The sequence below is a fragment of the Apteryx rowi genome, unplaced genomic scaffold (genome assembly GCF_003343035.1).
Source record: "Apteryx rowi isolate R43461 unplaced genomic scaffold, aptRow1 scaffold_108, whole genome shotgun sequence".
NCBI classification, from domain to species: Eukaryota; Metazoa; Chordata; class Aves; order Apterygiformes; family Apterygidae; genus Apteryx; species Apteryx rowi.
The window spans coordinates 601,513-629,374 of NW_020447286.1; the positions used below are offsets into that span (position 1 = coordinate 601,513).

Here is a 27,862-nt window from a genome sequence, read left to right on the forward strand (position 1 = left end):
TTAAGGCCCAGATTGGCCTCATCTGCCTGGTTGTTTGTTTATTGGAACTAGTTCAAGTTTCCAGAGGGACACTGTTTAAAATTTTAAATGTGTTGGTATTCCTTGGGTAAGTCAACTGAAAAAAAACAAAAAACAAACAACCCCCCCCAAAACAAAAAACCCTATGATTTTTCAAACTCATAGAAAGACTTTTTCATTTATCCTGCCTTGTTCCATCTTACAATCTTATTGTAAGCCCCATTTTTTAATAAAAAGAAGAAAGTTTTGATTATCAATGCCTTTTAATTCTCTTATGTGGACTGGCTCAACATTACTGACCACTTTGATTTGGTTATTCTGGCTGAATGATAGAAAAGAAAAGTCACAGTTTCTCTGCTAACACTAATGACTTCTTCAAAAACAGAAGTTTTAAAAAGCCAAAACCTCATTTCTGTTGCACCAGCACAATTTCTGATTAACCTCATTGTTGGTGGGAGATCTGACACTGATGTACATTTACAGTAGAAAAATGGAGATCTGCATCTTCCCTGCTGTTTTTTTTTTTTAGTTTCTTCTTCATTCTTCTTCATTCTTTGCAGTCTCAATTTTCCTCAGTTTTCACCTTACTTCTTCATTAAAATTTATCTGTATCCCTGGCATTTTGATCACTTTCTCATACATTCTCTCTCCTATGTGCTATAGGCAGTCTTAACTAGAAGTTCTGACCCATATTAAATAAATGAAGTTGGAACTTAGATATAGTGTTTTCCAAGCCTAAGGACAGGATCTTTATTTCAAAGAATACATTTCTCCATATATCTTTTGAGATGTCATGCATATGATGAAACTACTCTTGTTTTAAAGGGTCTCCATGTCTTCTTTCCACTGTCTTGGACACTAATTATAAATATCACTCTGAAAATACCAAGATTACTCAGTGGTGTGCCAAGTAATCAGGAGTTTCAGTATGTGCACCAATTTGCTGCATTCTTAAAATATAATGTCAAGGGCAAATGCACCATATCACATTTCATACAAAAAGAAGTTTTTTTTTTTTCTGCTCAGCAGACATTCCTTCACATTTTTATTGGTAACGTTTATAAATGTTGCCTCTATGCTCTTGAATACAGAAAACTGAAGAGGGTGAGGGCCTGAAGAAACATTCACTTTTTCCTAGACCACATTAAAATTCAACAATAGGCTTAGATGAATCATTTTCTATTGGCGGATAGATAATACTCTGAGCTCTGTCTTGTTCTTCCATCAGTCACTGGCAAAACTTGCACTGTCTTTCATAGAAGTGAAATATATCCTGGTGCAGAAGATCTGCCTATGTATCCCTTAAGTGCCATCTAAGCTTTTCAAATAGTGCTTAATAAGAACTTAAGTTGATGTGAAGGCTCATTGCTAGTCCCTGGGATGGGGTAAACTGCAAACTCTGTGAATTAAAGCCAGTCACCTCATGCGTAGCAGGGAAAATTCATGGGAGGTATTTCTGGAAGCATGTATGTAGAGATTTCTGTGTTTGGGGTTTTTGTTTTGTTTTGTTTTGTTTTTCTCCATACCTGTTTAAACCAAGTAAATTGATCTTTAATTTTATTTACTTTTTTTGTCAGGCAGATGTTGAGTTCTGCTCTCTTTTTCATTAGCAATAGAAGAATATGTAAATTAATGAGCTTTACTAATTCATTTTTCAGCACCCTTCGTTTATCTCGACTATGGAGATTTCTCAGAAGCAGGTAATTTAGAATCTTGTTTAATCAGTGCAAGATATATCGTATTCTTGACATCTAGCTTATTATATTCAGGTGATGTCTGTTACTTATTGGCCAAACTTTCCATGGATGACTCTTAAAGTGTATCTGGAAAGAAAGAGAGATGTTTGAACTTGTTTGCCTGCCTAATTCACATTTGCTTACAAACAGTAATTTGTGTACCCAAGCTGGTAATTATTCATGGAAACAAATCTTTAATCGTATGGTTGTGGGATTTGTGAATGAAGTCAACGCACATTCATTTTCCTGACACTAGAAATGCTTGGCTCTATGCAATCTAGTAATAAATTATTACTATTATTGCTGTTATTATGTTATTAGTAGTCCAGGCCTCGTTGTGCTAAAAGTTGTGCATACACAGACTGAAAACTGGTCTCTCTGCTCTAAATTCGCAGTCTAAATCTGGGTGGTCCAATCCTGGCAATTGCAGGGGCCAATCCCAGTTGGAAACCTTCCTATGGGAAAATGCTTTATGGCAACTCTGCAGTGGCCACGTGCATGCTTGGGAGGCACCGCGACACCAGATCCCCCCCTTCCTGCCCCGCCGAGGTGGCAAGAGCATCCCCGGCATGGCGTGCCTGCCGTGCCGAGGAGGAGGCGTTCTGCCCTTCAGGCACGCACCGCACAGCTGCGTCCCGTCGCCCCTGGAAAAAGGTGGCAGGCCAGCTGGAAGCGCCGCTGGAGCCAGATCCGGCTCAACAGCCAGCCGTTGGACCACCCTTGTCTCAGCAGGCAACCCACTCGCACTTGGGGGAGAGGGAAGTAATATTATCCCCATTTTACATGAGGAACAGAAGCAAAAGAAGATAATGTTTTATTCACACAAGGTCATCGCTAGTTCCCTGTCCGGATTCTTAACGTCACAGCTATCCTTCCCCTTGTTTTTTAAACATGTTGTTAAACTACTCTGCCTGTGGATGTTTTCTGATTTTTTAATACAGCACATTCAGGCAAAAGGTGTAAGGGTGTTGAGTGCTGGTGTCTTTCCAGGACTACAGTCCTCTGCCTACTCTGTTGTGTTGTCAGGAATTGATGGAGATTGGCCAGTTCACACAGAGCCCTGAGAAACATTTTGCAGCAAAGGAGGAATTCTCCCTCGTTTTATAAAATCTGGGACAAGGTTGAAAGTCTGCAAATGTGGCACTGCAGAAGGGAACTTTTAAAAAGGGCTACTTGGAAAACGCTTCTAATTCATTTGCTTTGCCTGATTTGCAGCAACAATTGTACATTGGTTCCAGGGATGGATTGGTTCAGCTCTCTCTGCACAGATGTCACACGTATGGGAAGGCTTGTGCAGACTGCTGCCTCGCCAGAGACCCATACTGTGCCTGGGATGGAAACTCATGTTCCAGATATGCCCCCACTTCTAAAAGGTGAGAAAAAGAGTACAATGTGCTGTAAAAGATCCTCCTCGTTGCAAGAATTTTAGAGGTTCCCAATCAGAACATGTTGCCTTTTTACTTAGCATGCCTTTTGCCTTAAAATCTTGATCAAGCTTTGGCCATATTTATATTTCTGCTGGAAGAGTTGTGAAGGCAACATGACACTGAGCACATGTGACAGTAACTCAGCTACTGCAACTGACATCGTAAATCCATCGCTTCCCTTTTTTATGCCAAGTGCTTTAAGGTATGAGATGCTCAGATCGAGGGCCTGATTGTGGCTGACTCTGCCTGAGTGTAGCAATGGAAGAGAGAGATGCAAGAGCCTCTCTTTTTGCATAGGCGAAATCTATAGTCATACGGTGGAGTTTAGTATAGTATCCCAGAGTGGTCAATAACAAAATGCATTTAAGTCCCCAAGTCTAAACTAACGAGTTTCTCCTGTCTCATATAACTAACCCAGATATGGCTCAGTGTGCCACTCATAAATTGTATTCATGAACTAGCCATGAGAGGGAGACAGAGATTTAAATGGTGTTTTTTGACCACATCAGGAGCAGTTTTTGCACAAAGAAAGGAGCTACAGCTGAACTTTCTCTACCTACCGGCTAGGACAGCCTGCATGAATCAGCGTGAAGGGAGAGCATGCTGCAGGCCCTAGCAGTGCAGTAACTAAGTTTGCTGATTTGGCATATAATGTCCCTCTTGGACTGCTGGCTGCTTTAGCCAGAGCTCTGAGCTCGCTGCCTCCATAGCCTCTTCTTTCCTCTTTGGAGGAAGCCTTCCTGACAGTAATTCTTGTAGTAAGGGTCAGAGGTTGCAGTCTGATCTCGAGCTCTGGAATGAGACCTTTTTCTGCCTTACGGACTACAGGACTGGGACCTAAGCAATTAGACAAGCCATTGAAGTTAATGAGTCATGGGTTATTATGTCATGGTGTCATGGAACTTTATGTATTTTCCCTCAAAGCCAAAGTAAACTAAATTCAGTGAAATGTAAATGAAAGCAGAAAAGCAAGTGTTCAGGCTCACTGCAAAGTTAGTCACACACGAGGCTTGCTGAAGTCTGAGGTGGGACTGGGATACAGAGATTGATGGTCCATGCTCTTAAACAGATGTTCGGTTTGGTGGGTAGGCCAAAAGTCTGTGGCTCCAAAAGAAGGGATGGGTGACTGGCCTTGGGAATCCTCCAGTAGATCAGTTACTTAAATATTTTCCTCTGTCTAGCTGCCTGTGCTTCCAGCATGTCTAAAGCTTTTACCACAGTGGACACCTCTGCCTCAGGATCCAGCTTTCCTGCTGAGGCATTGCTTTCCATTTATAAGGCCCTGCTCCCTTTACTCTCAGTGTGACTGTGAAAAAGTGATTCCTTCCTGTGTCTCGGCTTCTACTGAAAACTTAAAATATGAACTTCTGTTTCTAGGTCTTGGGAGATAAATGCAGTCATTGACACAGGAAGAGGGGTTTTTTTTAGTACTATTACAATGAAACAACACTAAATCACAGCAAGTTTAAGTAACACACCCAGAGATTACCAAGCAAGTGAATTGTAGAACTGGGTAGACTGGGTTGACTCTCAGGCTCTTACTCTATTCATTTCCTCATAAAGAAAGATAATCAGATTTGTCCTTTTATTTATTTTTTTTTAATCAAAGTAAAATGCAAACTTTTCCTTCTTATTTTAATGGTTGATTTACTAGTTATCTTGGGCAGATCCTGAGCTCAACTTTGAATATCACCCATTGAATCAGAGTTCTTTTTCACAACATACAGCATTAGAGATGTTTCTGATTATTCCCAAGGCAGTCGATCCCACCAGAAGATCTGTTCCCAGAACTGACAGTGCTCCTGGAGCAGGTTTAGATGCTCTGTCACCACATTGCACATCTTTTATTCTAGGCAGACTTTTTTCTCTCTCCTTTTCTCTCTTTCCCTTCCCAGTGGTTTTCCCAAATCACAAGCCTTTCTCTTGATGTCAATTGTACAAATCTCTTTAGGCCACATGCTGCTTTGAGGGTGAGGCTGGTTTTAGTTAAGACTGTAATTGTCAGCAGTAGGGTGGGAGCAATGCGAGTCCACATCTGCTGAGCTCCTCTGTATTTTGTTGTTGAATTCCAGCAATTATGTCTGAAGTGTTACAAGTTTTCATGCTCTTCCCATAGGCGAGCCAGAAGGCAGGATGTCAAATATGGAGACCCCGTTGCACAGTGCTGGGATGTGGAAGACAGTGAGTGTTTTGCACCTTTCTTTTCCTTTGGTCACTTCAATAACGGTTTGCTGTAAGTGTCTCTGTCTGACTGTGCAACCCTGCTGAGCCGGAGGGACTGACACCGTTAAAGCAGTCGCTGTCGGCATACCTCTTATATGTTTCTCATGCTGCAGTGACCTGCGCTGAGGCATGGCCAATAACGGAGAGGTGGTACGGCACCCCTCATGCTCCTTGTGTGACGCTCCCCAGCACTAACCCAAAGGACCAAAACGCGCCTGCGACACAAAAACCTTACACTGCACCACGAGCAGATCCCAGGACCTCCGCTCGTTCAGAAACAGAGCGGATAATCCCATGAGGAAACCCATACGGGCAAACAGGGACTGCTCCATCCTTTTCCCTGCCGCCATGTACGGCAGGACAAAAGTCCCAAGGCCCAGCTCCAGCTGCCAAACCGGGCAGCTCCCCCTCCCCACGGCTACTTAAATACTCCTATTATTAACAAGAGCCTAGACCCCCTCCTGTCAGCTCCCCCTTCCCTTTCCCACACCCTCTTTTTGGATGCCAGAGCGTCTGGCTTGCTCCGTTGGCAACTGCAGCCATTCGCTTACAGCATGCACTGTCAGTATGAAATCCTGCGGTTACGCAGCAATCTCTGTGGCAGCATAAAATAAATGGAAAGCATTCAAAACTGAGTTTGGGATTGTCTGGGCTTCTTACATTCACTTATTAAAGTGAACAACCCAGTCAAAACAGTATTGATTGTATCGCGGAGTTTAACGTTTGATTCGAGCAAAGCCACCACTTTCGATTGATCTCTGGTTATTTTCATGCCGCGGCGGCGCTGGATGCCTGCCGCAGATCTCAGCGTGAGTCGCTGCAGAAATTAGAGCTGCTTGCCACAGGATCAAAGCCCGAGTCTGTTGCACAGTATACAGGACTCTGACTGTACATGTGTACATGCAGACATAATTAAAAAGTCAGGGTAAAATCTCATTTCCATTAAAGTCAATGGCAAAACTCCTGTTGATTCCCAAAGGGCCAGAATTTCCCCACTTACTGTTTACCATCAGTCTCCAAATAGTGGTATCTGAGACTGTACAAAGCTCACAGTTACAGCAACACTATCAGAAAGGCTGCCAATGTCACATTTTCCTGGAAGGATAAAGAGATAGTGAAAGAACTGGTTTTACTGGACAAATGTAAAATGACTTAGCACACAAATTAAAACAAATCCTTGGCCCTGCTGTAGTGCCACCAATAGAAATTTTATCCAGCTGGGGATGACCCCTGTGCACCATAAAGCCATGAAGCTGGCCTGTAGCACTACAAGCTCTTGGCTTATTTATGTTATTTGTGATAATTAACAGTATTATGGCCCCAAAGTCTACTTAAGTTTAGTGCTCTGCCGTGAGAGATTCTCTACCTGCAGACTTGCATTGGCTGTATGAAGTTGCTTGGCGCTACTGAAATCTCTGAGGCTCAGTGAAATAAAAGAAAAGCATTTAATGCAGAGAGCTTGAATTTCTGTAGATCTCCTATATGTACTTATTATATTGAAAAACCGAAATTGTATCCATTTGGTTGTCGAGCTGACTTTTGATTTAAGAGAAGCCACTGCTTTCACCTTCCTCTCTGTTATTGGCAGAGTGTAAGAAACAGCTTGTGCCTAATGATAAGGCAGATAAGACACAGATAAGACAGACTGGAAAGGGAAATGGAGAGCAGAGATTAGAAATGACATGCTTAGGTTTTACAGAAGGCCATGAAGGGGACCCAGATCTGCTCATTTCAACTTCAGAATATTGTCTGGAGCATGCTACATGGCGCTCCAAAGTACACTTAAGGAAAGCGAACTGAAATAGTCCTGCGACTCCTTCACAGTGTCCAGGAGGAACAAAGCAGACCTTAGTGACTACAGCCTACCTTCAGTTGCTGCTCCATCTCTATCAGGTTCAGTAGTAGCATTACGAACAGGAAAAATACAGAGCAGGTTTTAAATTCCTCAAAGGTGAAAGCCTCAACTTTAAAATGGAGCAAGCCCATGATACAGATTTTATTGACCTCCTTAAAAAACAGTTGCACTGAAGGAAGGTTAGCAGCTGCCTCTAAATCCTCATAGTTATGTTTTAAGCTAAAAGTTAAGTTTCCTTTTTTTTTTTTTATACTTCACTCACTCTTATAGCATCTGTTCTGAATCAGGCTATTTTCCCATTGCTTTAAAAATCAGGTCAGGGTTAATCTCCTGTACCATGTTTGCTTTCCAGGCATTAGTCATGAAACTGCTGATGAAAAGGTGATTTTTGGCATTGAATTTAATTCAACTTTTCTGGAATGTATTCCTAAGTCCCAGCAAGCCTCTATTAGGTGGTATATTCAACGCTCTGGAGAAGAACATCGAGAAGAGGTAAGTTATAGTCATCAAGGCAAGTTTCCTCTACAGAGAATTCTGCTGAGTATTGAGAGGCAGGAGTTACTGGGATTAGTAGATGTTTTGCTTTTCCTTGCCTCACCTTAGCTATCGCATAGTGTTCTGGTATCGCCATTTGGGGCATGCAGCAGGGAAGAGACAAGTCATTTGCACTGTATCTTAAGCAGTTCTATTTATTTACTTTGACTTGTGTGCTCATTCTGTTAAAAAAAAAGAAAGAAAGAAAAAAGAGAAATGAGGTTTTAAACAGTGGTAAAAAATCAGAGTTTTAAAAAATTCCTTTTTTCCCAGTAATTAGCATAACTACTACTTCTATGAGCAAAAATACATTCAAAACATTCTTTTTAATTAAACCTCTATACACCTTAGTGTCTGATTGCCTTTCCTTGTCCCGTTAAGCAATGTAGCTAAGAATTGCCACGTATGGCTTGCTGCTTCTCTCCATCTCTCCCTGAGGAAGGAGCGGTCTGTGCAGTCAAAAGCTTTTATTCACCTTGCTTTGTTTGGTGGAGTCTGAGGATTTTATTTAAATGCTGCTCTGCACCGATGTGATGTGGAGAAGTCAGGTTAAAGATTCACGCCTCGCATCTGGAGTGGAAAGCGATGAGATCTGCGATAGTCCCTGATTCCTGCAGGATCGGGTTGGGGTCCTCTCTGGTGGAGCAACCCTTGAAAAGACTCCAGCTGCCCGCTTGCGCCCTTCACAGTTTCCTGCAGATTCCTCTCCGAACTAGAGACAAAATCAAGGGGGCCCTAGCACGTGCCCAAATGGCCAACGGACTGCGACTGATCTGGACTGGGTTTGAGCGAGTCTCAAACCTCAGGAGTCTTCCTAGCCTTTCTCTTACACAAATGATTTTGTGTCTGAGGCCAAGTCCCGCTGTGATTGCAACCATGGCAACAGGGAAGGAGCAGGGGAAAGAACTGCCCTGTCAAATGAGCTGGTCCCAGGCGTTAGACAGGCTTGTTTGTTAAATATTCAACCTAGATAAAATTTGGTTTGGATGACAGGAACTGTCAAATGCACAACATCGCTTCAAGCCTGGCCTTCCACTCGCAATGATAATTTGTCCTGTGAGACCTTCTGAGTGCAAACGTGGGCTCGTTGTTTCTAAAAGTCAGGGAGACCTAGGCCAGCGCAGGTACCTGCGAGAACAGCCCCATTAGGTGAGGTGTAGCTCACTGCAGCGATCTCGAAGCACCGCTTGTATCATGAAGGCAGGTCTCCAAGAAGGAGGCCACCTTAGAGTTGTTACCCAGTTATGTGTTGGCCCAGGAAGCCAGAGTAAAGGGGCCTCAAGGTGCTCCTGATTTTCTACCAGATGAGACAAAAAATGCTGGACCATATATTGATTGTGGCAGTGCCGTACTTTTAATTTTTCTCTTTCTCTTACTCGTGCTTTGGACTGGCAGAGATTCCTTTGTCTGCTGAGAAAGAGCATATCATTAATTTATAGACACAGTGTTTCCCATAACGTGGGCTTAATACCAAAGGAAGGAGGTTACTGGTTTGAAATACTATCTTTAACCTCTGTTATAATCCATACTTGGAAAAAAAATTGTGGTCTTCTGATCAGCAGGTCAAGCATGCTCATAGCCACAGGTGGTTGAACTCAAAACCTAGCTTAAACTTATGTTTATCAGTCTTTAAAGACCTATGAGCATTCACGGTTTGTGCTTTAATTGATTTACCTTTAACTGTCCTGTACAGAAGACTCTGTGCTCCACTTCCCTAAGGCAACAGTTCAGAAAATGCACTTACATATTTGATTATACCCATCCTCACTCAGGAAAACAAGTTAAGCACATGCTTAATTCTAACCATGTGTTTAAGTCTCATTTTCAAATACATTTAAGCAGACACTTAAATTTTTCTTTTTTTTTACTTTTTTTCTTTTTCTGAACAGAAAGTTTATACCAAGTTTTGAGGGGCCCCAATCATTATAAAAATAATGTGTTACAATTATAGCGTGGGCCCAGGTTTCTCAAAGAAAGCTACAAACTCTGCCTAGTGCAGTCAATTCCCTGTGAAGAATGTGTATTTCAGAATCACAATAAGTAGCACTTTCCACATTTGAAATCCCCTTATGAAGAGCTGTTTCTGAGTTTTGTCTATCTGAATTTATATAAAAAATTAGTCAGTAGATTTTCTTATAAATCATAGCTTCAGTTATGCCTCTGAAGGTCAGGAAGCCAGGTTGAAGTTGTCTTTCTCATTTGATTATAGATCAGACTGCAGGTCAAACTGGCTCTTGAAAAAGTTAAGGCAGCCTATAAGCCTATCTAATGCTGCCTAAGTTAAGGCTATATTACCTTCTGCCACCATTCATATTTCCAAAACGTTCACTGTGGCAGTGAACTGGGACCCCACTCCCTGTTTTGGCCCAAAATACCAGTAATATAAATATATAAATACCAGAAGCAGCAATTTTGCTCTACTGTGGGATTGTCCAGCCTTCCTGAGCAAAGAGCCAAGGATGTAACCTAGAGAAAGCAAGGGGGTACGTGCATATGTGCGATGGCATTTGGATCTCTAACAAGCACACAGCATACTTCTTTGCACGTTAGCAGCCTTCCACAGCGCTGTTTACTGGGCTGGCTCTGTGTAAACAGTCTGACATCTGTTTGTATGAGAAAAGTAAAGCTTTGCTAAAAGGCTAGATTAACCTTTGAGGCAAATTTAGAAGAAAATTTGAAGAAGAAATCTGCAGACAGATTGTCTACATTATGAATGCTAACAGTAGGCAAATAGCTTCTTACCGCATATTGTCCCTAAAGCCATAGCAGTGTTTCTATGATCTAGCTTTGATAAAATAGAAGTTGGAGCACATGTTCCGGAACTCCTTGGGGGTAGTTTTGTTAGTTTATTTTTATATATATATTTTTTTCAGACTTTGAAGACTACAGCCTATATAAATGCATACACACTTTGGCAATCACAGGATCAGATCATTTAAAGACAGTATATATCTATTAGCTTTGCTCAGTCCCTGCCAGAAAATTCTTCTTCCTACAGGAATAGATATTCTAGTGTTTTGAGCCAGGTTAGTTTCAGTGTTGTAAGAACTGGAACTCAGTGCAAGCAAACTCAGTTTGCACATCCAGAATCATCACGTTGGGACATATTTTTTTCTTTTTCTTTTTTTAAGGACTTTTTTTGGTTGTTATTTTTTAAGATAAATATATTAATCTATGAATGCCATGTTTTCAAATGCATGTACCTGAAGCTATGGTCCTAATTTCATACATGGCTGCCTAAGTAAATGACCAGCTCTTTAGATATGCTGAGCAGTCACTGCTCCTATTAGAGAGAATAAGGATATTTTCAGGTTAAAACACTAAGTCTCTTTTTAATTTGGGGATCTAGAAATTAAGAATTTGAGGTTTTCTAATTTGAAACCTAGTTCATAGCTGAAAATAAATTAGTCAGTGTTAGTGCCTAATTGGAGGCCATAGAAAATACAAAGATAGATAGAGCAATTGATATATTTTTTTCAGATTTCTTCAATTTGGCCAAAATACCATATGTGACAGAAACAGTGCAGTCATATTTAATGTGTAGCTTGATCTTTGCTCAGCCTTACCATAATTTTTCCCATTACAATTATATTTTCTGCTCTTTCTCTCTTCCTGTAGTAGATTTCTCAATAACACCGTACATTATTTTAGTGCGTGTCTTAAAGGTATAACTTATTGTGATGACGATACCATGCTTTGCAAATGACTCTGCACCTGGAACTTAAGTTACGGACTTTTAGTTCCAGAGCTGTAACTGTAATATCTCAGCAAATCTTTAAACCTCACTTTACAAATAGATGATTACGCCTTGTCCGTGACATGCAGTACAGCTTCCTGAGGGAAGGAAAAGGGCAAAATCCAGACTAGATGGGAAGCATTTGGCCCAGCAGGATGCCTCCGACATTTCACCCGCCGGGTCATGGTTCAGACTCCGACTTCCAGCCAGAACGACCTGTGGGAAGGGACAGGATCTCCTGTGGCACAGGAGCTGTCACCAGGTCATTTGGCTGCCAGTGGGAGTACATTTCCCTGTAGTTTGGGGCTGCTTTAAGGTCACGAGTCAAATATCAAGTGCTTTTGTGCTTCACGGTGCTCACGCAATTGATCATGTTTATTCCTGTGCTTGCAGGGTTAGTCATTGAGTTGAGGGAGAGCTTTTCAGGGACTGGAATTCATAAAAAAAGTTGGGATGTCATTTGTTCATAATGTCTTAAAGTGCTGAAGTTTCCTGAAGCTTAAAATCAGATGTTTATTTCTCTTAAAATTCCCATGTGTTGTGTTACATATATAATAGGTGTCAGGACTGGAAAAAGCAAATGCAGGGCCATTAGCAAATGCAAAGCCATTAGTTTTGGTGTCTGATGGCTTTTAAAAATATTCGTCTCTCTACTTTAAGCCGGTCTTTACCCCGAGTCTCCTGTGGCCCCAGGTTTGCCAAGCTGCCATGTACCCTTGCAGGGGACAGGACAAGCCATATGGTCTGAAATGCAGAATATGCACTGATCTCTTTTACCTCGATCTATCTTGCTCTATTCATACCTGGGGGCGGGGGGAATCCACTGGAAGGCTGAAGTACATTCTGGTTTCTACTTCAGCAGCTCTCGCCCTTTCCCATATTCCTGCCCCGCAGCAGGGCTGTGTTTTCCTGAAAGACGCAGCTTAATGACCATCTGAAGTTTGAGTACAGGATTAGAGAAGATGCCTTGTTAGGCACAACACTTTGACCCAGTTACCCCATCGGAGCAAAGAGGTGGTGTTTCCTTTCTGCGTTTTAGCCAGACTTAGAACGCATTTTTCAGCTTAGCCAGCCTAGATCTCTGTCCCATTTAGTTAACCTTATAGGGAGTGCGTTAGTGAACGAAGCAAAAGTTTCCATATCGTGTTGTGGCTGGAGATTTTTGCGTCATGATGGCCATGATCATCTTTGTTACAAACATCTGGTCAGCAGCATCTTGTGATTAAAGGTCACAGATTCAGCGCCAGCCTTAAAATCTGAGAGTCGGGTGAGAGGCGAGTGAGGAAGAGGAAATACATCAAGTCTGAGTTTCAGTAGTGCTCTCTGTTAGAGGGGGACAGTTCAGTATTTGTGTAGCAGACACACATGGAAGCCTTGGGTCAATGAGAAAGAGACCAAGAGAGGGGGAAAAATAAGAAGAGATTGATTCTGCCGCCTAGGGACTAACTGTAGCTGTCCTGCTTTCCCTCTTTTCTTTTACTCTGACTCATTGGCTTGGCATTTTTGTTTTAGCTTCCCCCCCCCCCCCCAAATACCTTCAGATTATTAAATAGGACTAATATTTTTGAGAGTTTCCTAGAAAAATGAAAAAAAGTAACTCGGAACTGAGATATGCCATATTTTTGCTTTGCTTTGAATATATTTGGGGATAGGAGTTTAAAAATTAGGCTTATAATGAGAAGTTAGCTTCACCTTGAAAATAATAGGACTCATGTGTCTCCATAATGACATTATACTAGCAACATATTCTTCATTTTTCCTGTGGTTTCTTAGTAAATAAAAAAAATATGTTAAAACAAAAAACAAAAAAAAAGAGAGAGAGAGAAAGAGAGAAAAAAAATAACTCTGCAGCTGTGTTGGAGTTAAATGATTATTTTCTCAGTACAAAAGCAAAAAAGTGGCATATAACAGTAATTTCAACAGAAACAGACTGACCTTTATTTTCAATCAAATGATGATGATGATGAAGAAGACAATGAACAAACAAAGATGAATGTGAATTCTCAGCAATTGTTCCCCATTTTCCTTTCTCTCACTCTCAATTTGTTCAGGGGTTGCAGCTAACCCTTGATTAGCCCAGCTTTACCTCTAGCATTTTTTCACATGTTGATTAATGAGGGAGGGCAGGCTTTGAAGCCACTTTCTTCTCCCAGACAGGTGCAGTGTTTTAACTGTGAAAGAGTTGACATGTGAATTATTTGTAAAGAGGGAGCTATCTAAACACATCATTAACAAGGGACAAAAGGCATTGACCTAACCTGGTGCCACAGCACTCTCAAACTCTTGGTTGTTTTCCAGCCTACTGATTGTTTAAAGATTTGCCATCCTTATTGGCAATGCCTATTCTTCCTCCATTGTTAAATTCGGGTTGTGAAAACCAAGTATTTGATTTACATGGAGGTCTTTTTTCTTTTGTCAAATGTTGCCAGTATCTGTGGCATGCCCCATGTTTTATGTAATGTATCTTAGGCAAACTTTAAGTCCTTACTGCATTTGCTGATAAAATGTTGTCAAAATCTGATCCCACTCCACTAAGAAAAGAAAGTTAAAGGTAATCAATTGCTTCATTTTTGTGGTCTCAGTTTGTTCCCTCTTGCACAAAACCATTTCTCTAATGTTTAATATTTATTGTATGCTCAAATTTAAGCACATATCAGCATGCTGTTATGAATTAAAGCTTTTGTGCTTCTGAATTGTTAATCCTACTTATAAATAGTTTAACAGTTATAATACAAGAGAGTAATTGATTATGATATATTGGGGAAAAAATGAATCCATATTTGACAAAGACAAAATGATGTCTTTTACCTAACTAGACTTTTCACTCTCCCCAAAATTTAATAAAATATGTTTTACATCTATAGTTCAGGAACCAAAGAATGCATTAAGTATTCAAGTGAAAGGTTAAAGATCTGCTACCAAGTAATGAAATGCCAGGTGTTTATGAAACTCCAGAGCCCTGTGGGGGAACAAGTAGAGAGGAAAGGCAGGAAGAGTTCTGAACCTGTGGGTAAAACAACATAAACAGGATACCGAAAAGAGAAGTGAGGAGGGAAAACAATAATGAAGTGTTGCTCAATACGTGTGAAATCGGAGCCATAATTTCATCCTGCCAGAGGATAAGAAAGGAATGAACAATGAAGCCACAGAGAAGAAGGAGGTGACAGTCACTGTAAATCAATACCCAAGGTTAACACATGACATTCTGTAAGAGAGCTGCTTCATTAAAAATAGGAGTCATGATGGGCTGGGATTAAGGGACACAACCAATTTAGAGTCTGTTAGCTTTCTCTGGGGTATCCCAAGGCGGAGGGGGGGCAGCTCCGTTAGTTAACACATTTAAGACCAGAAAGTGAAGGCGCAATGGTAAATAGTTACAAGTCGCAGGGTGCTGGAGTTGGGGGTCCGGTGGCCTTTTCAGTTGTAGATCTTCCATTATTCTGCCGTCCTTTCACGGGTAAACAGGCGAAGCGCTAGTGGGGGCTCTCTGGAGCGGCGCATAGCCAGCCGCAGCAGCCAGCTGGAGGGCGTCCAAGTGTGGGAGGTGCGCAGCTGTCGAGCCGCTCTAGACTCCAGTACTGGCAGAGCCACGGACAGGCAGATGCTACTGGTGCAACTGCATCGAGCCCTGCGCTCGGAGAGATCAGTCCTGTTTTCACTCAGACAATGTGGGAACTGGGTCTTTGGTAGCGCTTTATGAAACCCAAATGTCTGGGAGTTAGCTGCTGCTTCCCATCCATCTTTTCCAAGTTCCTCACACTTTGATGTGTAGGATTCGCCGTCGTTAGCGTGAAGCCTGGGTGGAAGGAAAGGGTTTCCCTGTCATGTGGCGACAACCAAAGCTCCCACCTGAGCATTTCCACCTGGCCCTGCTCTCCCTTCTCTTTGTGGAGAACAGCACCACAAGGAAACACCTGCCCTAGACATATTTCTGCCTACAGCTACTTATTTTTGGATTTATTAATACCTTTTGTGCTCCTATATTTACTGCAACCGTAAGAAAGGAACAGAGTTTTACTTTGAATGAAGTGTCACCAGCTGTTAAAATTGAGAACTACTGCCCTATGCTGTAGCTTCTGGAGACAGAAAAGTGGTCTTTTCTAGTCTGTCCCCCTGCTATCATCTGTGTGAGTGCTTGCGTATTGACCGTGAGTTCTCTGGTTTAAACTCAGTGTAGTAAATCAAAACTAGCTTGTGCTCATGTAGCACCTGTTGTCAGAAGATAATCCATTTTCCAGAAATTTGCTGAAATTAGCAAGATTTCATACTGCTGGTGCCAGTAGGCATGGTTATATCCAGTTTATGATTAAAGAAGCTAAAGCTGAGGGGCAACCCCACACTGTCAACTGGTGGCAGGAGCCAAATAATGTTTGGCCACAGAACCAGGCTGCTGAGCCGTGTCCTGTCACAGGCTTTTGTAGCAGTTGTTTTCTCACCTCTGATGCAGTCAGATCAATGGTAATACATAGGAATGGATGTGTCAGTCTGTCTGTCTATCTATCTGTCTGTCTATCTATACCTTACTCAAGACTGTTACAGCAGATACAGAACCAAGCCAAGCCCTCTCTCTCTCTGCATGTATTATTTATATATCCATGTGTGTATTGCTTTCTCTAGTGATCTAGAAATGGTCTCTAAAATTATTTAGCAATTACAAAATAGTTACCATAGAATCTTATTGTATATATACACTATATACATAAAACATTATATATATATATATATATACACATATGTACACACATACTGCATACACACACACACACACACACACACACATCTTTTCCCATGGAGTAGGAGCTACTTTTGATTTACTACACTGAGTTTAAACCAGAGAACTCATGGTCAATACGCAAGAGGGGGAATCATGTGCAGATTTTTTACATAAAGAAGCAGTGTGTAGCTTACCCACTGTGAATAAATCTAATTTAGTCATCTTTATGCCTCCCTGATCTTCCTCCTCTGAAGTTTGCTGGAGGGTCAGATGTGCACCCTGGGAAATTTTCCAGATTCTGCGTTGAGTTTCTCTGTCCCCTCCCCCTTTTTAAACCAAGCCCTCCGCCTTGCACTGAAGTTTTTATACATTATAAGAATACCTCCAGCAGTGCTGGTGCTGTATTTAAAGTACTGGCTTTAATGTGGGCTAATCAAGCTGCACTCCAGGTCCGTTCAGTGCTGTTCGGCACCGCAGCCTCTGCGTGGCAGCAGAACATAGCACTCCCCGAGGTGACAGCTTTCCTCTGGAATAGGATCATTTTCAAAGCAAAGACTGGTGTTAGAAGAAGACACTGGCAGTTAACGCTCTCATTTCTACTTCCACCTCTGCTATTAATCTTTTTATGGGCTTTGGCAAATCACTTACCCTCTACGTTCTCCAGCTGCAAAAGTATTCGGGTGCCTGATGTCCATCCTGGTTGTTTTGTGGGAGTTGGGTTATTTTGTAAATCATTTTCAGATCACCAGATATGTAATTTATCTGACAGTGTTATTACTCTAAGGTGCACCTTATTTTTAAAAAGAGATACTGTGCTGTATTTTTGGAAATATTTCTATTCATAAGTCAAAGTGTAGTTCTACATTGACAGACTTCAGCCTTCACTTGAAATCTTTTTTTTTATTTGCCTATACATTTTTTCCTATACATTTACTTTTTTTTCCCTGTAAGTTCTTTTTCACAGATCTTAAAGCCAAAACAATGAAAGAATTGAAGAACTATGTTGGGTTGTAGTCTTCTGGTCTTATTGGTGTTTTTAATCATCTCCCAGTGAGTCAAATCATCAACTTGCTTTTAGAAAGCCCAGTTGAAGATCAGAATTAGAGCAAGTGACTTTAAAAAAACAGTAGTAGGAGGAGGAGGAGTTGGAAATGTAGTAGTGCCTCAATGCTTCAGATATATACAAGGACCCGAATATGTTGGGTGAAGTACAAATACCTCAAGAAAAACAGTCTCTGTTTCATGAGTTAAAAAATTATTGGGATTTGTGGGCACTAAAAACCTACCCTTCAGTGGAGAATGTAGTCTACCTTACTGTATTTTGGTTTGTTGAGTGTTGGGGTCCTTTCGGCTGTGCAGCATGTATCTTTTACCAATGCATGCTGAAATGTTACTGATAGAGATGCTATAATTAGGAGCAGCACTCCAAAATTGGAGGGATTGTATGGTATCTGCCTGAGGTTCACTTAGCCCATCCATGCTGGCAACCGAGGGGCGGGATGTGCCATGTGCCAGCCATGCCTTTCCTCCAGCTCAACATGACACTGGCACACTTTCTGCTTTTCCCAATGAAATTAATGCATTGCGTTCTTCTTTGTCCGACCACGCAGCTAAAGGCTGACGAAAGGATCATCAAAACCGAGCACGGGCTGCTGATCCGCAGCTTGCAAAGGCGGGATGCGGGAGCCTATTACTGCAAAGCCCAGGAGCACACCTTCGTCCACACCATCGTGAAGCTGAATTTAAACATCATCGAGAACGGACAAATGGAAAGCACTCAGAAAACTGAGGATGAGGAGGGCCGGGTGAGGGATTTGCTCACTGAGTCGCGGCTGAGGTACAAGGATTACATCCAACTGGTCAGCAGTCCCAGCTTCAGCCTGGACGAGTACTGTGAACAGATGTGGCACCGTGAGAAGCGGCGGCAGCGGAACAAAGGTGGGGCCAAATGGAAGCACGTGCAGGAGATGAAGAAAAAGCGAAACCGAAGGCACCATGAGCCTGCCCGGCCACCATCTACATAGTCTGGAAATTCTATTTAAAGAAAGGACATTTTCCGTGAAAAGAAAAAAAAAATACTGTGTTATGGTTTTGTGAGTCTTGCCTATGAATTAATATTGCTTCTTACTGAAATCAGATAACTCACCATCACTGTTAATCTGTACAAGATTGTATCATGGGATACAGAACCAAATGAAATGTTCCTTATTGGAGTACCACACACCAGGCAATAATTACAAATGCATTCATTAAGAACAAAAGATGTACACTTTAGCTAATTTCTGGATAGCCTGAGGCTACATGGGTTGTGTTCTGTACTTCTTCTTGCATAATTTTCACATAGGATTTAGTGTCCATGTTCCCATGTTAATACTTGCTGCCACATCCCACCCCAGAGGTGGCTACATTTCAGAGGAAGGCAGATGTATTTGTAGTTCTTTGGCGTCTTTCTGAATAAGAAGCACTGTAGAAATGTGTGACAGATCTGCAAAACGCCCCCCTCCCCTTTACCCATTGGGCTTGTATAAAGGCACATGGGTGGGGTTTGCTAGCATAGAGAGGCTCAGCAAAAAATCAAATTAAGTGTTGGCTTAGGGACAACATTCATTTTCCCCACAAAAAGAAGAAAGCATAATCATAGTTTAAAAGAAGGAAATTATAAAGCGTTATCCATTAGAGTTTGAGAAGCCATCAGTTTGCAGTCCATCTGCTGAAAAGAAATGTTGACTCTAATTGAAACTGCCACCGAGATGCTTGGGAGTAAATTTCCTAAGTGATGCGTGGGAGGTATGCGCACAAATCCTATTAACAAATAATGGGATTCCTGCCTGCACCTCTCCTATCTCTAAGGGTTTTAATCTGACTGTTTCTCTGGCCCTTTGCTAGCTTCATTTTATGCAGAGGGAAAGAAAAATAAAAGACAAAAACAAAGGTAAAACAAAAGACGATGAGGGAAACATTTAGTGGCTGAGACCAGTGCTCTTGACACAGAGCAGACATTCCTCAGATGTGTGTATTCTTTGGGATTTTTCTCCCAAAGGTCTTATGTATTTTTAAGTTGAAAAAAATTACATTGTTGGAATTAATGCTTTTTATTATAATTAAATAAAACAAAAGATGTCCATGTGTAAATAAAATATGTAAGTTAGACATTTGCTATAGACCATAATCTCATTTGTAAAGTGTTCCTTGTTCCTAGTTTCATATTTTGGTTTTAAGAGTCTAAATCTTTCTATATAAGCAGAAACACTGGGCCTCATTCTTACCTGTTTTACATTGATATGATTTCATTGAATTTATTCCTGATTTGCGGCAACAAACACAGGCTCAAAATTAGGCCTACTGTCTCTTCTCATGAGTCGCTACCCCCCTTTCTCTCTTCCATCTAACCTCCCTCCCTTTTGCCTTTCACGCCTTTTTGAGTGTGAAATGACAAATTAGGCACTTCCTCACATGGAAGGGAGCTTTGATGGATACCAAAACGACAGACTTTCCCCGTTTCTCATGCATTCTGCAGATCTCGAGAGCAAAGTCTGTGGGAAACCTGTGTAATCGGTGTGCAACTCATTAAGGCACTGAAAACTTTGGCGCTGAAAGTTGTAGGTCGCCCTTAGCCGCGCTGGTGTTTGTGTGTGCATTCAGTCCCTGGTCCGTAATTGTGTGGATACAATTTGCATCATTGTTCATTTCCTTTCTGTTGAAAGATACAAATACGGCAACGTGTATGGCGGATTCCAGGAAGGAATCTTGGCTTATCCACGTTTGTACCCTAAAACTGAATTTGCATGTATTATATAAAAGCCAGCGGTACCATATGTCATTAATTTTAGATGCTTTTTTTTTTTTTAAATAGGAGATGTATGAGTTAATTAGAAGGTATTAGATAGCATGCATAAAATGCTTTGATAGTGTAAAGCACTGAGTGCTAAATATTATAAAAATATGTCTCTGGGAAGGAGGGAATTTCATGGCACAGGACCTTTAATCAGCAGAGAGACTGATGCTGAAGATACTAACCAGTAGTACAATATTTGAGCACCTGCATAAAACTTTTTGCCTTTTTTGCTGCAAAAGTAACTTAGGCCAGGCATTTCACAAGAGACTTGTCATTTTGGGTGCCTTGATTTTAAGGCCAATTAAGCTTTCACTAAGGAGGTATGGGGACTACTAAATATAAAGCACCCTAAGACTGGGATACTCAGTATTCTTGACTGGAAGGTTGTGCTGTCACCTTACAGAACCTGCCAAATTATTTCTTACTGGATTTTTATCAGTCCATAAAGTCTCATTTCTCTGACTTGGACTTTAAGTAAATGAGTGGAACCACACCAAGTCTAGGTAGTAACACGTGGTCCACATTTACATGCGCTGGCAAAGGTCTGCTTTTCTCCCTAGTGATGACTCAATACTTTAATTATTGCATTTCAGACAGTTTTTATCCTATGTTTACCTTCTTCATAAACAAGCAAATCAATTCCTTCTACCATGTTTCTCCTCTTCCATGAAAACTAAATCATCTGATTTATGTTTAAAATGTTTGGGGATATGTATTCTACAAATGGAGCTCACCATTGACTGCAGTAGAAGTCTTGAATGACTAATAGTCACAGTGCTGGAAGCATTAGATTTAAGTAGTTGAATTAAAATGTTATTACTCCTAAAAAAAAACCCTTTTATTTCCTTTATTCCAAATGTTGTTGCAATGAGACTCTTCTTAAAGAAATTACCTCATCAGTCTGGGGTATGGTGGTAGAGTGAAACCCCACGTGAAATATAAGGCCACTTTCATCATGGGGAAATAATTTCAATATCCTCCAGTTCAGTGCACTCTATTGGGTTCATACCACTCTAGGGAGAGGTATTTAATAATATTGCACAGATAAAAATCTGTAGTTTGATACATTGTACAAGACATATCCCGTAGCTCGCACAGCTAACACAGCCTCTCATACGTAGCAGATAATACACATGCACAATTCCAGAGGACATTGGAGACCAGTGAATGAGTTGGACAGATCAGGGATCACTAAAGAAGGTAGGACAGGATTTTGTTAGGTAGGACACTGTAATGCAAGGTCACAAGTAGGAGCAGTGGGTCATTCAGCAACCTGCCATTCCAGAGAGGGGTTTAAAGGATGACATAGCCCAGAAACTGTAACAGGAGAGGACTGGAAAAGGTCCCCCTCTTTCCAAAAAAAAAGCTTCACCTTGTGTATAATTTAAAGGCTCAAACCTAAATCTACTTAAATTTCAAAATGAGGATTTGGGGGTCAGTTGTGCTGCTGTGAGCTGTACTACAAGCCACAACAGGCTCATATTTAAAATGAAACTGAACCTAGACTCCTTCAAGAGCTCAATAAAAATGAAGTTAAACAAAGTTTTGGTTCAGAGTGGAAAAAAAGTTGCCTCCGCCTTAATAACTGCAGGTTTTAAACAGATCCCTTAGTGAATATGATACAATATAGATATTTATTTATATGTGTATTCAGCCAGGAGTCTGATTATTAATAAATAGTAAATTATCTTTTCCTTTCTCTGACCCTACTTCAGCAAATGACTGGAGTTTGATCGAAGTGCAGTGGTTTCAAACAGAGTCTTAGAATAACCAGCACAATGTGAGCTGTAGTTATAAAAATGCTGAAAACTGACATGAGCTTTAAGGCCCAACAGGGTCCTAAACTTTGTAGCAATCTTGAAGTCAGTTAAAATAAAACAGAAAATGGGATTAGCAGAAAAAGGAATAAAGTATTAACACTTATTGTGATAAACCAGTTCTGTTACTGGAAACAGCTCCAACAACAGGTGTGAATGTGTATTCAGGCCATAAGCAAATAGCTTTTTTTTCCTCTAAGCAGTTAAACTTACACTTACTTGAGGTATCTAAGATCCTGAATACTTTCCAAATCATAAGTAGTCTTTGGACTTGTTCATATGTCACTCATAATGGAGTAGTTGGGTTAAATGCAATGGAGTTCCTCTGGTTCATGTGCTTTTGAGATCAGAAGATCCCTACAGTTTAAGTGTTACAAACTCTTTAATCTAACCATTATATGTATTGATCTGCATTTAACATATCAGATTATGAATAATTATTTCTCATTATTACTCATTATTTATATAATGAGTCCATATGTCTCATAATAATGTCTCAATATTTAATAATGAAAACTGATTTTGCTAATGATTTGTCATAGGAACATGTACATATAGCAGGGCTTGTATTAATGTGTTATGTTCTGTTCATTTTTGTAACGGAGGGTAATTGCGAACGACAAATATGATTTCAAGAGCTAAGGTTCAGGTCAGCTTTCACTGATAGCAAAGACTAAAATCCTATTGGCTTCAGCAGAATTGAATCATTGCCTAAATAGACTATAATCTACTTATAGTCCGGTAGTCAAACAGCCAAAACTGTGTGCCGTTCTGTACAGTGCGTTGGCCTGGTTCTTCTCTCACACAGTTGCAGATGAGATGTGGAGGTCTAAGGCATTACATCTGCATGAGTGGAAAATTAAGCCCATGTGTCTCTCTAATATATTCTGTTACATTTTATAAACTTTAAATGGTCTCTGTTGTAATATTTTACCATGGTGTTGCTAATATTACCCTGAATTAGGCTTCTGTGGTTAGCTGAAGTGTGAAATTCCTTGCAGTTGCAATCCAGTTTTCAAGGTTTGTAAAGTAAATTCATTATAGCAACAAAAAAGACGACATGGGAATTAGACATTCCACAAGACAGATTTATAAGATTTAACTTCTACATAATATCAAAATAGTGACCATCCTAAAATGTATTGTAAACACCAGTATTTTATTTCCTCTTTTTTGGTCAGGTAAGGGTATGTGACAAATTATAATCCTCAGATTATCATCTGCCAATGTGTGTCTGAAACATCTGTTGTGACAGGAGTAGCAAGAATGGGTATTTACTTGTTTGTTTTTTACCTTCCACCAGTTAAGCCAGTTGTCTCATGCCTTTGAGACGTTCTCATTCTCTCAGGCAATTCTGCTTTCATACGGAGGAAGATTGCAGGATCTGGTGTTTCCTCGAGGTATAAACGCACCTAGAAAGTCACAGTATCATAGTCTGACTTCAGACAACGACATTCCTAAGCATTAGCTTTTACATTCAGTATCATCAGATGTAAACCAGCTACTGTGAGGTAAATTAGAGACCAGGTGGAGTTTGCATCTACCATGGAAATTTTGTGACTCTTGCCTAGAGTTCTCCATTCTCCTTTTGATTATGTGGTCATTGCTTCGAATTCACCGATTGAAAATCAGAGTCTTTTGTGCTTTAAAGCATAAGATTTTCCATGTGGTGTAAAGACCAGAAGAACATTTCTAGGTGATTTTTTTTTGATTGATATGGACTGCTGGTTAATAGTTTCAAACAGTACAAGCCAAGAAAGTCCTCTGTCCAGTCCTAGATGGCCATGATATTTTTAATGACGCCCAAAACATCTCACTTTCAGTGGTGCCTCATATTCTGTTCCTTTTCTCTTGTGGTATAGAAGTACTTTTGGCTGTTTTTTATTTGTGTGTGTGTGTGTGTGTGTGTGTGTGTGTGTGTGTGTTCTAATCATTTTATTCATGCTACTTCTACCACTAAACAGAACTGTGTCCAAGGCCAGCCAAGGACTTGCAACATATGACAAAATAATAAGTGGGACAGAAGGTTTGGGCAGATATTTTGATATGCAGATAACATAATATGTTCGTAGTGGGTAATGTCTTATGGGTTGAATGACTATACTGAGATGTAAAAGGCACTGTACCATTTATCTGGCCTAAGCTGAAATTGAGGATAAACTTACAGAAGGTGTATTTTTTTTTTTTTAATTCTAAACATTGTCAATGTAAATAGATACAGAAAATCTAACCTGTTATTAGGCCTGTTATCCTTCACTGGACAGAAATATGCAAATAAAAATGCATTAACAAATACCAAAAATTTCCACTTTTTATTTTCAGAACTTTCAGAAATTTATTTTCAGATTTTAAATGTCTATTTAAAAATCAACTGTCATTAAAGTCTGTTTTTATTTGAAGTATTTTTAATTAAGGAAATTTTTTTTATAAAATATATATTTTTTTAAATCTGCACTTTGAAATCTCCTTTTGTAGGCAAAATTAGAAAAAAAATGGGAAAGTTGTAAGTGGAAGTGGAATGTTATATCCACGTGTAGTGTACTCAAAGCTTATAAAAAGCAGCAGCAGAGGCTGCTTGTGTCCTTGTTTGAAACTTTATGTGACTTCTGTCAAAGACTTTTCGTATAGAAATGAATTGTAATAATCACATTTTAAGACTGCTTGTCACCATATCTCAGTTGTAAAAACTGGATTCAAAGCAAAGAAATCTGGGAAAGTACAAGCAAAAATAGATTATCTCCAAATGTTTACATGAATTTTTCTTTGTGGATGATTCATGCTTCTCCATTCCCCTTTCCCCCAGTGACTTAGGACTATCTCAGGATGTATATTGGCTGGGAAGAAAGGAAAAGATTACAAAGGAATATCTCCAAATTCCAAAGTAGAAGGTCAGACTAAATGGACTTGCCATAACGATTTTGATTAATACCTCACATTTGACCAATAAATACTAATATTTTCTCCTAAGGTGAAATTCATTGCTCCTTCAGAAGCCCAGCACATGAACTGTATTCCCTGAACTTTCTTTTCTAATTCGTACGGCATAAGTGGTACACAGGCTGTCCTTGTGAGTGGGGGTGAATTTCACTGTTGTAGCATAACTATTTATAGAGTAATATGACTGAAACAGTTTGATAAGAGTGTCTATTTGTAAATGACTGCAGCTAATTGTGTTAATATTATAACTGAAAAGTCACTTCAGGCCAATAATAAGTGATGAGTTAGCCATGCTTGCTATTTTACTAGAGACTCCAATCTTATTCTCCAAGGTAACTGAAACCATTAAATGCATATTTCATTTGTACTGTAACAAAACAGCAAATTCTGAGTCTGTGTTTCCTTTTTAAACCCATGTCCAACTACAAAGGGAAATATGAGCTTTCAGAGAAACAAAGCCTGAAGTATGTAATGGAAATATAGCAAAGCTATGGAATTAATATAAGGTCAGCCATCCAAAGTGTCTCCCTTCAGAAAATGTCCTACCTGAGTAAGGATTGTCAGGGATTCACTCCTACACAGAGAACATTCTTCAGACCAACAAAAAGAGCTAGCCTACAAAAATGGCTTAGGGAAGCCATGGGCCTCACCGTGATTTGGAGTTCATACATGCAAAACAATACACAAAAGGCAGGTCTATGTTTGTTAGTTTTGATTCAATAATAACTTTTTAATGCGTGCATTTATAGATGATTAGCAAGGACATCCTTAAAGACTGCACTGACATTGTATTTTACAGTTACCCTCAGGCCAAACTGATCAAGCATCCATCTCTGACAGCCTCCAGAGCACCTTTGGCTCTAAGGGAGTGTGACTGTTTCCTGCAATTAAGAGTGTTTTCAGGGTACGGATATATCTGGGGGAAGGAAAGGTTGTTTGTTTTTTTAATCAAGTATTGTTACCTCCCTCAATGGTTATAGGGAAAGGGGAATTTTGGAAAAAAAATCTTCAGGCGGGAAAATAGACTCCCTGGTCCACCTCCTTGTCTAGCCTCCAGTAGAGCCCCTTGTGTTTCACGGGATTTATTAAAGGTTAAGGAGGATATTTTGTTAACAGACGGTCGGCACGTTATTTCCAAGGACATCCGCGTCAGTGCACTCGAGGATGTCTGATTCCCAGTCCCACGCTGTGTCCATTAGACCACAGTGGTTCTGACCTTCGCTGGGAAAGACCCCATGGTACCACCGGCCTGAAAGTCGATGCCAGATCCCAACTGCGGCAATAATGTTCTGCTTACCTAAATTCCACCTGCGGTTGCAATTGGATACGGCATTCTTCATTTCCTAGCCTGAACTCTTGTTTCTGTGTTACTGCTAAACAGCTGCTGTGTTCCCCCGCTCCCTCCCCACAGGTGGCCGCATTTGATAACGTCTCGTGTAGGATCAATCTTGGTCCCATTGAAGTCAATGGGAATTCTGCCAGGGCGTCCCAGATCTGGTCCTCCGTACAGCTGGTAAAGCACTTTCAGCTCCTGCAGGATAAGAGGTACTTTGCAAAGTCTGGTGATTATCCAGGTTCATTAGCCGGCAAGGGAGTTGAGAGGGAAAGGGAGTAAGAGAGAGAGAAATCCTTGAGCTTCTTTCTGCAGCCGCATGCTTGGTAAGATTGTAAATGCAGTTCTGCTTTGTGTCCACTCGTGGAAACAAAAGCTAATTAAGCTGAAATCTGTCATTTTATCTGAAATGATTTAGCCAGGTCAGACTTCAAGACAATTAGTGGTGAGTCTCTGGAACAAGCAAACAAGCTTGTTTGCTCATCAAAGCAAACTACAGTTGCTCAGAAACATTTCTAAAATTGATTAGCTTCCTGAATTCGCTCTGTTCCACTCTTTTCGGTGAGTGGTGCCTTTTTTCCAGGCCCTTAGAAACCAGAAGTGCTGTTAGCTGAGGAAGTCTGTGCTTAAGGTAAGAGGTATGAGGTAAATCAGGTCCTTCATGATTCAAATCACTGGAAGTATTCTGGGACATGTTCACACGTAGGGGCCATATGTACGGTCAAAACAACAGACAACTGGGAGCTAACAGTCTGTTCATAATCATTTGTGTTGCTGTAAGGTAAAACACGGTGTAGAGGATACTACAGGGTTCATATGTTCTGCACTGCTGCACCCACGTGGTTACTGTGTATGGGAATAGCCCTATTGGCGCAGGACAACTGAACTTTGAGTTCCCGAGTGCATTTCTACAGAAAAGCTCACACTAAAAAAAAAAAAAAGAAGAAGAAAAAAGAAAGAAAAAAACCACCAGGATACACAGAACCACTTATGAAATGCAAATATTATCTCCCTCGCTGGTTTGGCTTAAATTCCTTAAAATGATTTACAACTAAATATACCGTGGAAAAAGTTAGCAAGCATTTTTTAAGAGCTGTTAAATGAAACTTAAGTGTGTTAAGTCAGGAAATGACAAATCTTGACTCTACAGCCAAAGTCTCATTCTTTGCCTTGCCATTAAAATTTTAAGGACACTATCTCACACAATTACATCTGCCAGCGTTACTTTTATTTCCACATGCAGGAAAGAAAATCAGCAGTGAAAGCACTAGCAGCTGCTCTTTTTATATCTTACAGATAGGTGTGGTCAGTAACAGCCCCTGTAAAACTTTGTTGTTTTTTTTCCTCATAAAGAAAACAACCACAAACACACAGCGTTTGGATTGAATCTGTTAACACTAGACTCGCTTCTGTCCGTGGTTGGCATTATTCTCAGTGATTGCAGGGCGGAGACTGCTGGTTTAGCTTCTGAAGTTGAGAGCGTGGACACATAGAACGCTCTTTAAAAACACGAGAGTCATTGTGATTAACTTTTTAATTATTTTAGAAAACACAGAACTTCGTTATGGAATCACAGTAATACCCATTTTGGTTAATGCTGTATTACAAAGAAGGCCAGTCGCAATAATAAAATTGTCACTCCCCTTAAGTGAAAATCTTTAGAAGTTTGCAGATAAGATAAACTTTGCTCCGCTCCC

At 40.4% G+C, this 27,862-nt stretch overlaps 1 protein-coding gene across 6 annotated transcripts in view; it reads left to right on the forward strand.

The window, feature by feature from the left end:
- The window catches only part of SEMA3D (semaphorin 3D), a 155,034-nt gene extending 130,846 nt beyond the window's left edge, over nt 1–24,188 (forward strand). For all 6 annotated transcript variants that reach the window (XM_026071370.1, XM_026071341.1, XM_026071352.1 and 3 more), the window contains 5 exons: nt 1,677–1,718; nt 2,970–3,127; nt 5,298–5,362; nt 7,612–7,751; nt 17,854–24,188. In XM_026071370.1, coding sequence (XP_025927155.1) covers nt 1,677–1,718; nt 2,970–3,127; nt 5,298–5,362; nt 7,612–7,751; nt 17,854–18,267 — 819 coding nt within the window. In that variant the 3' untranslated portion in view covers nt 18,268–24,188. The remainder of the gene's footprint in view (nt 1–1,676; nt 1,719–2,969; nt 3,128–5,297; nt 5,363–7,611; nt 7,752–17,853) is intronic.
- Nucleotides 24,189–27,862: the final 3,674 nt, after the last annotated feature.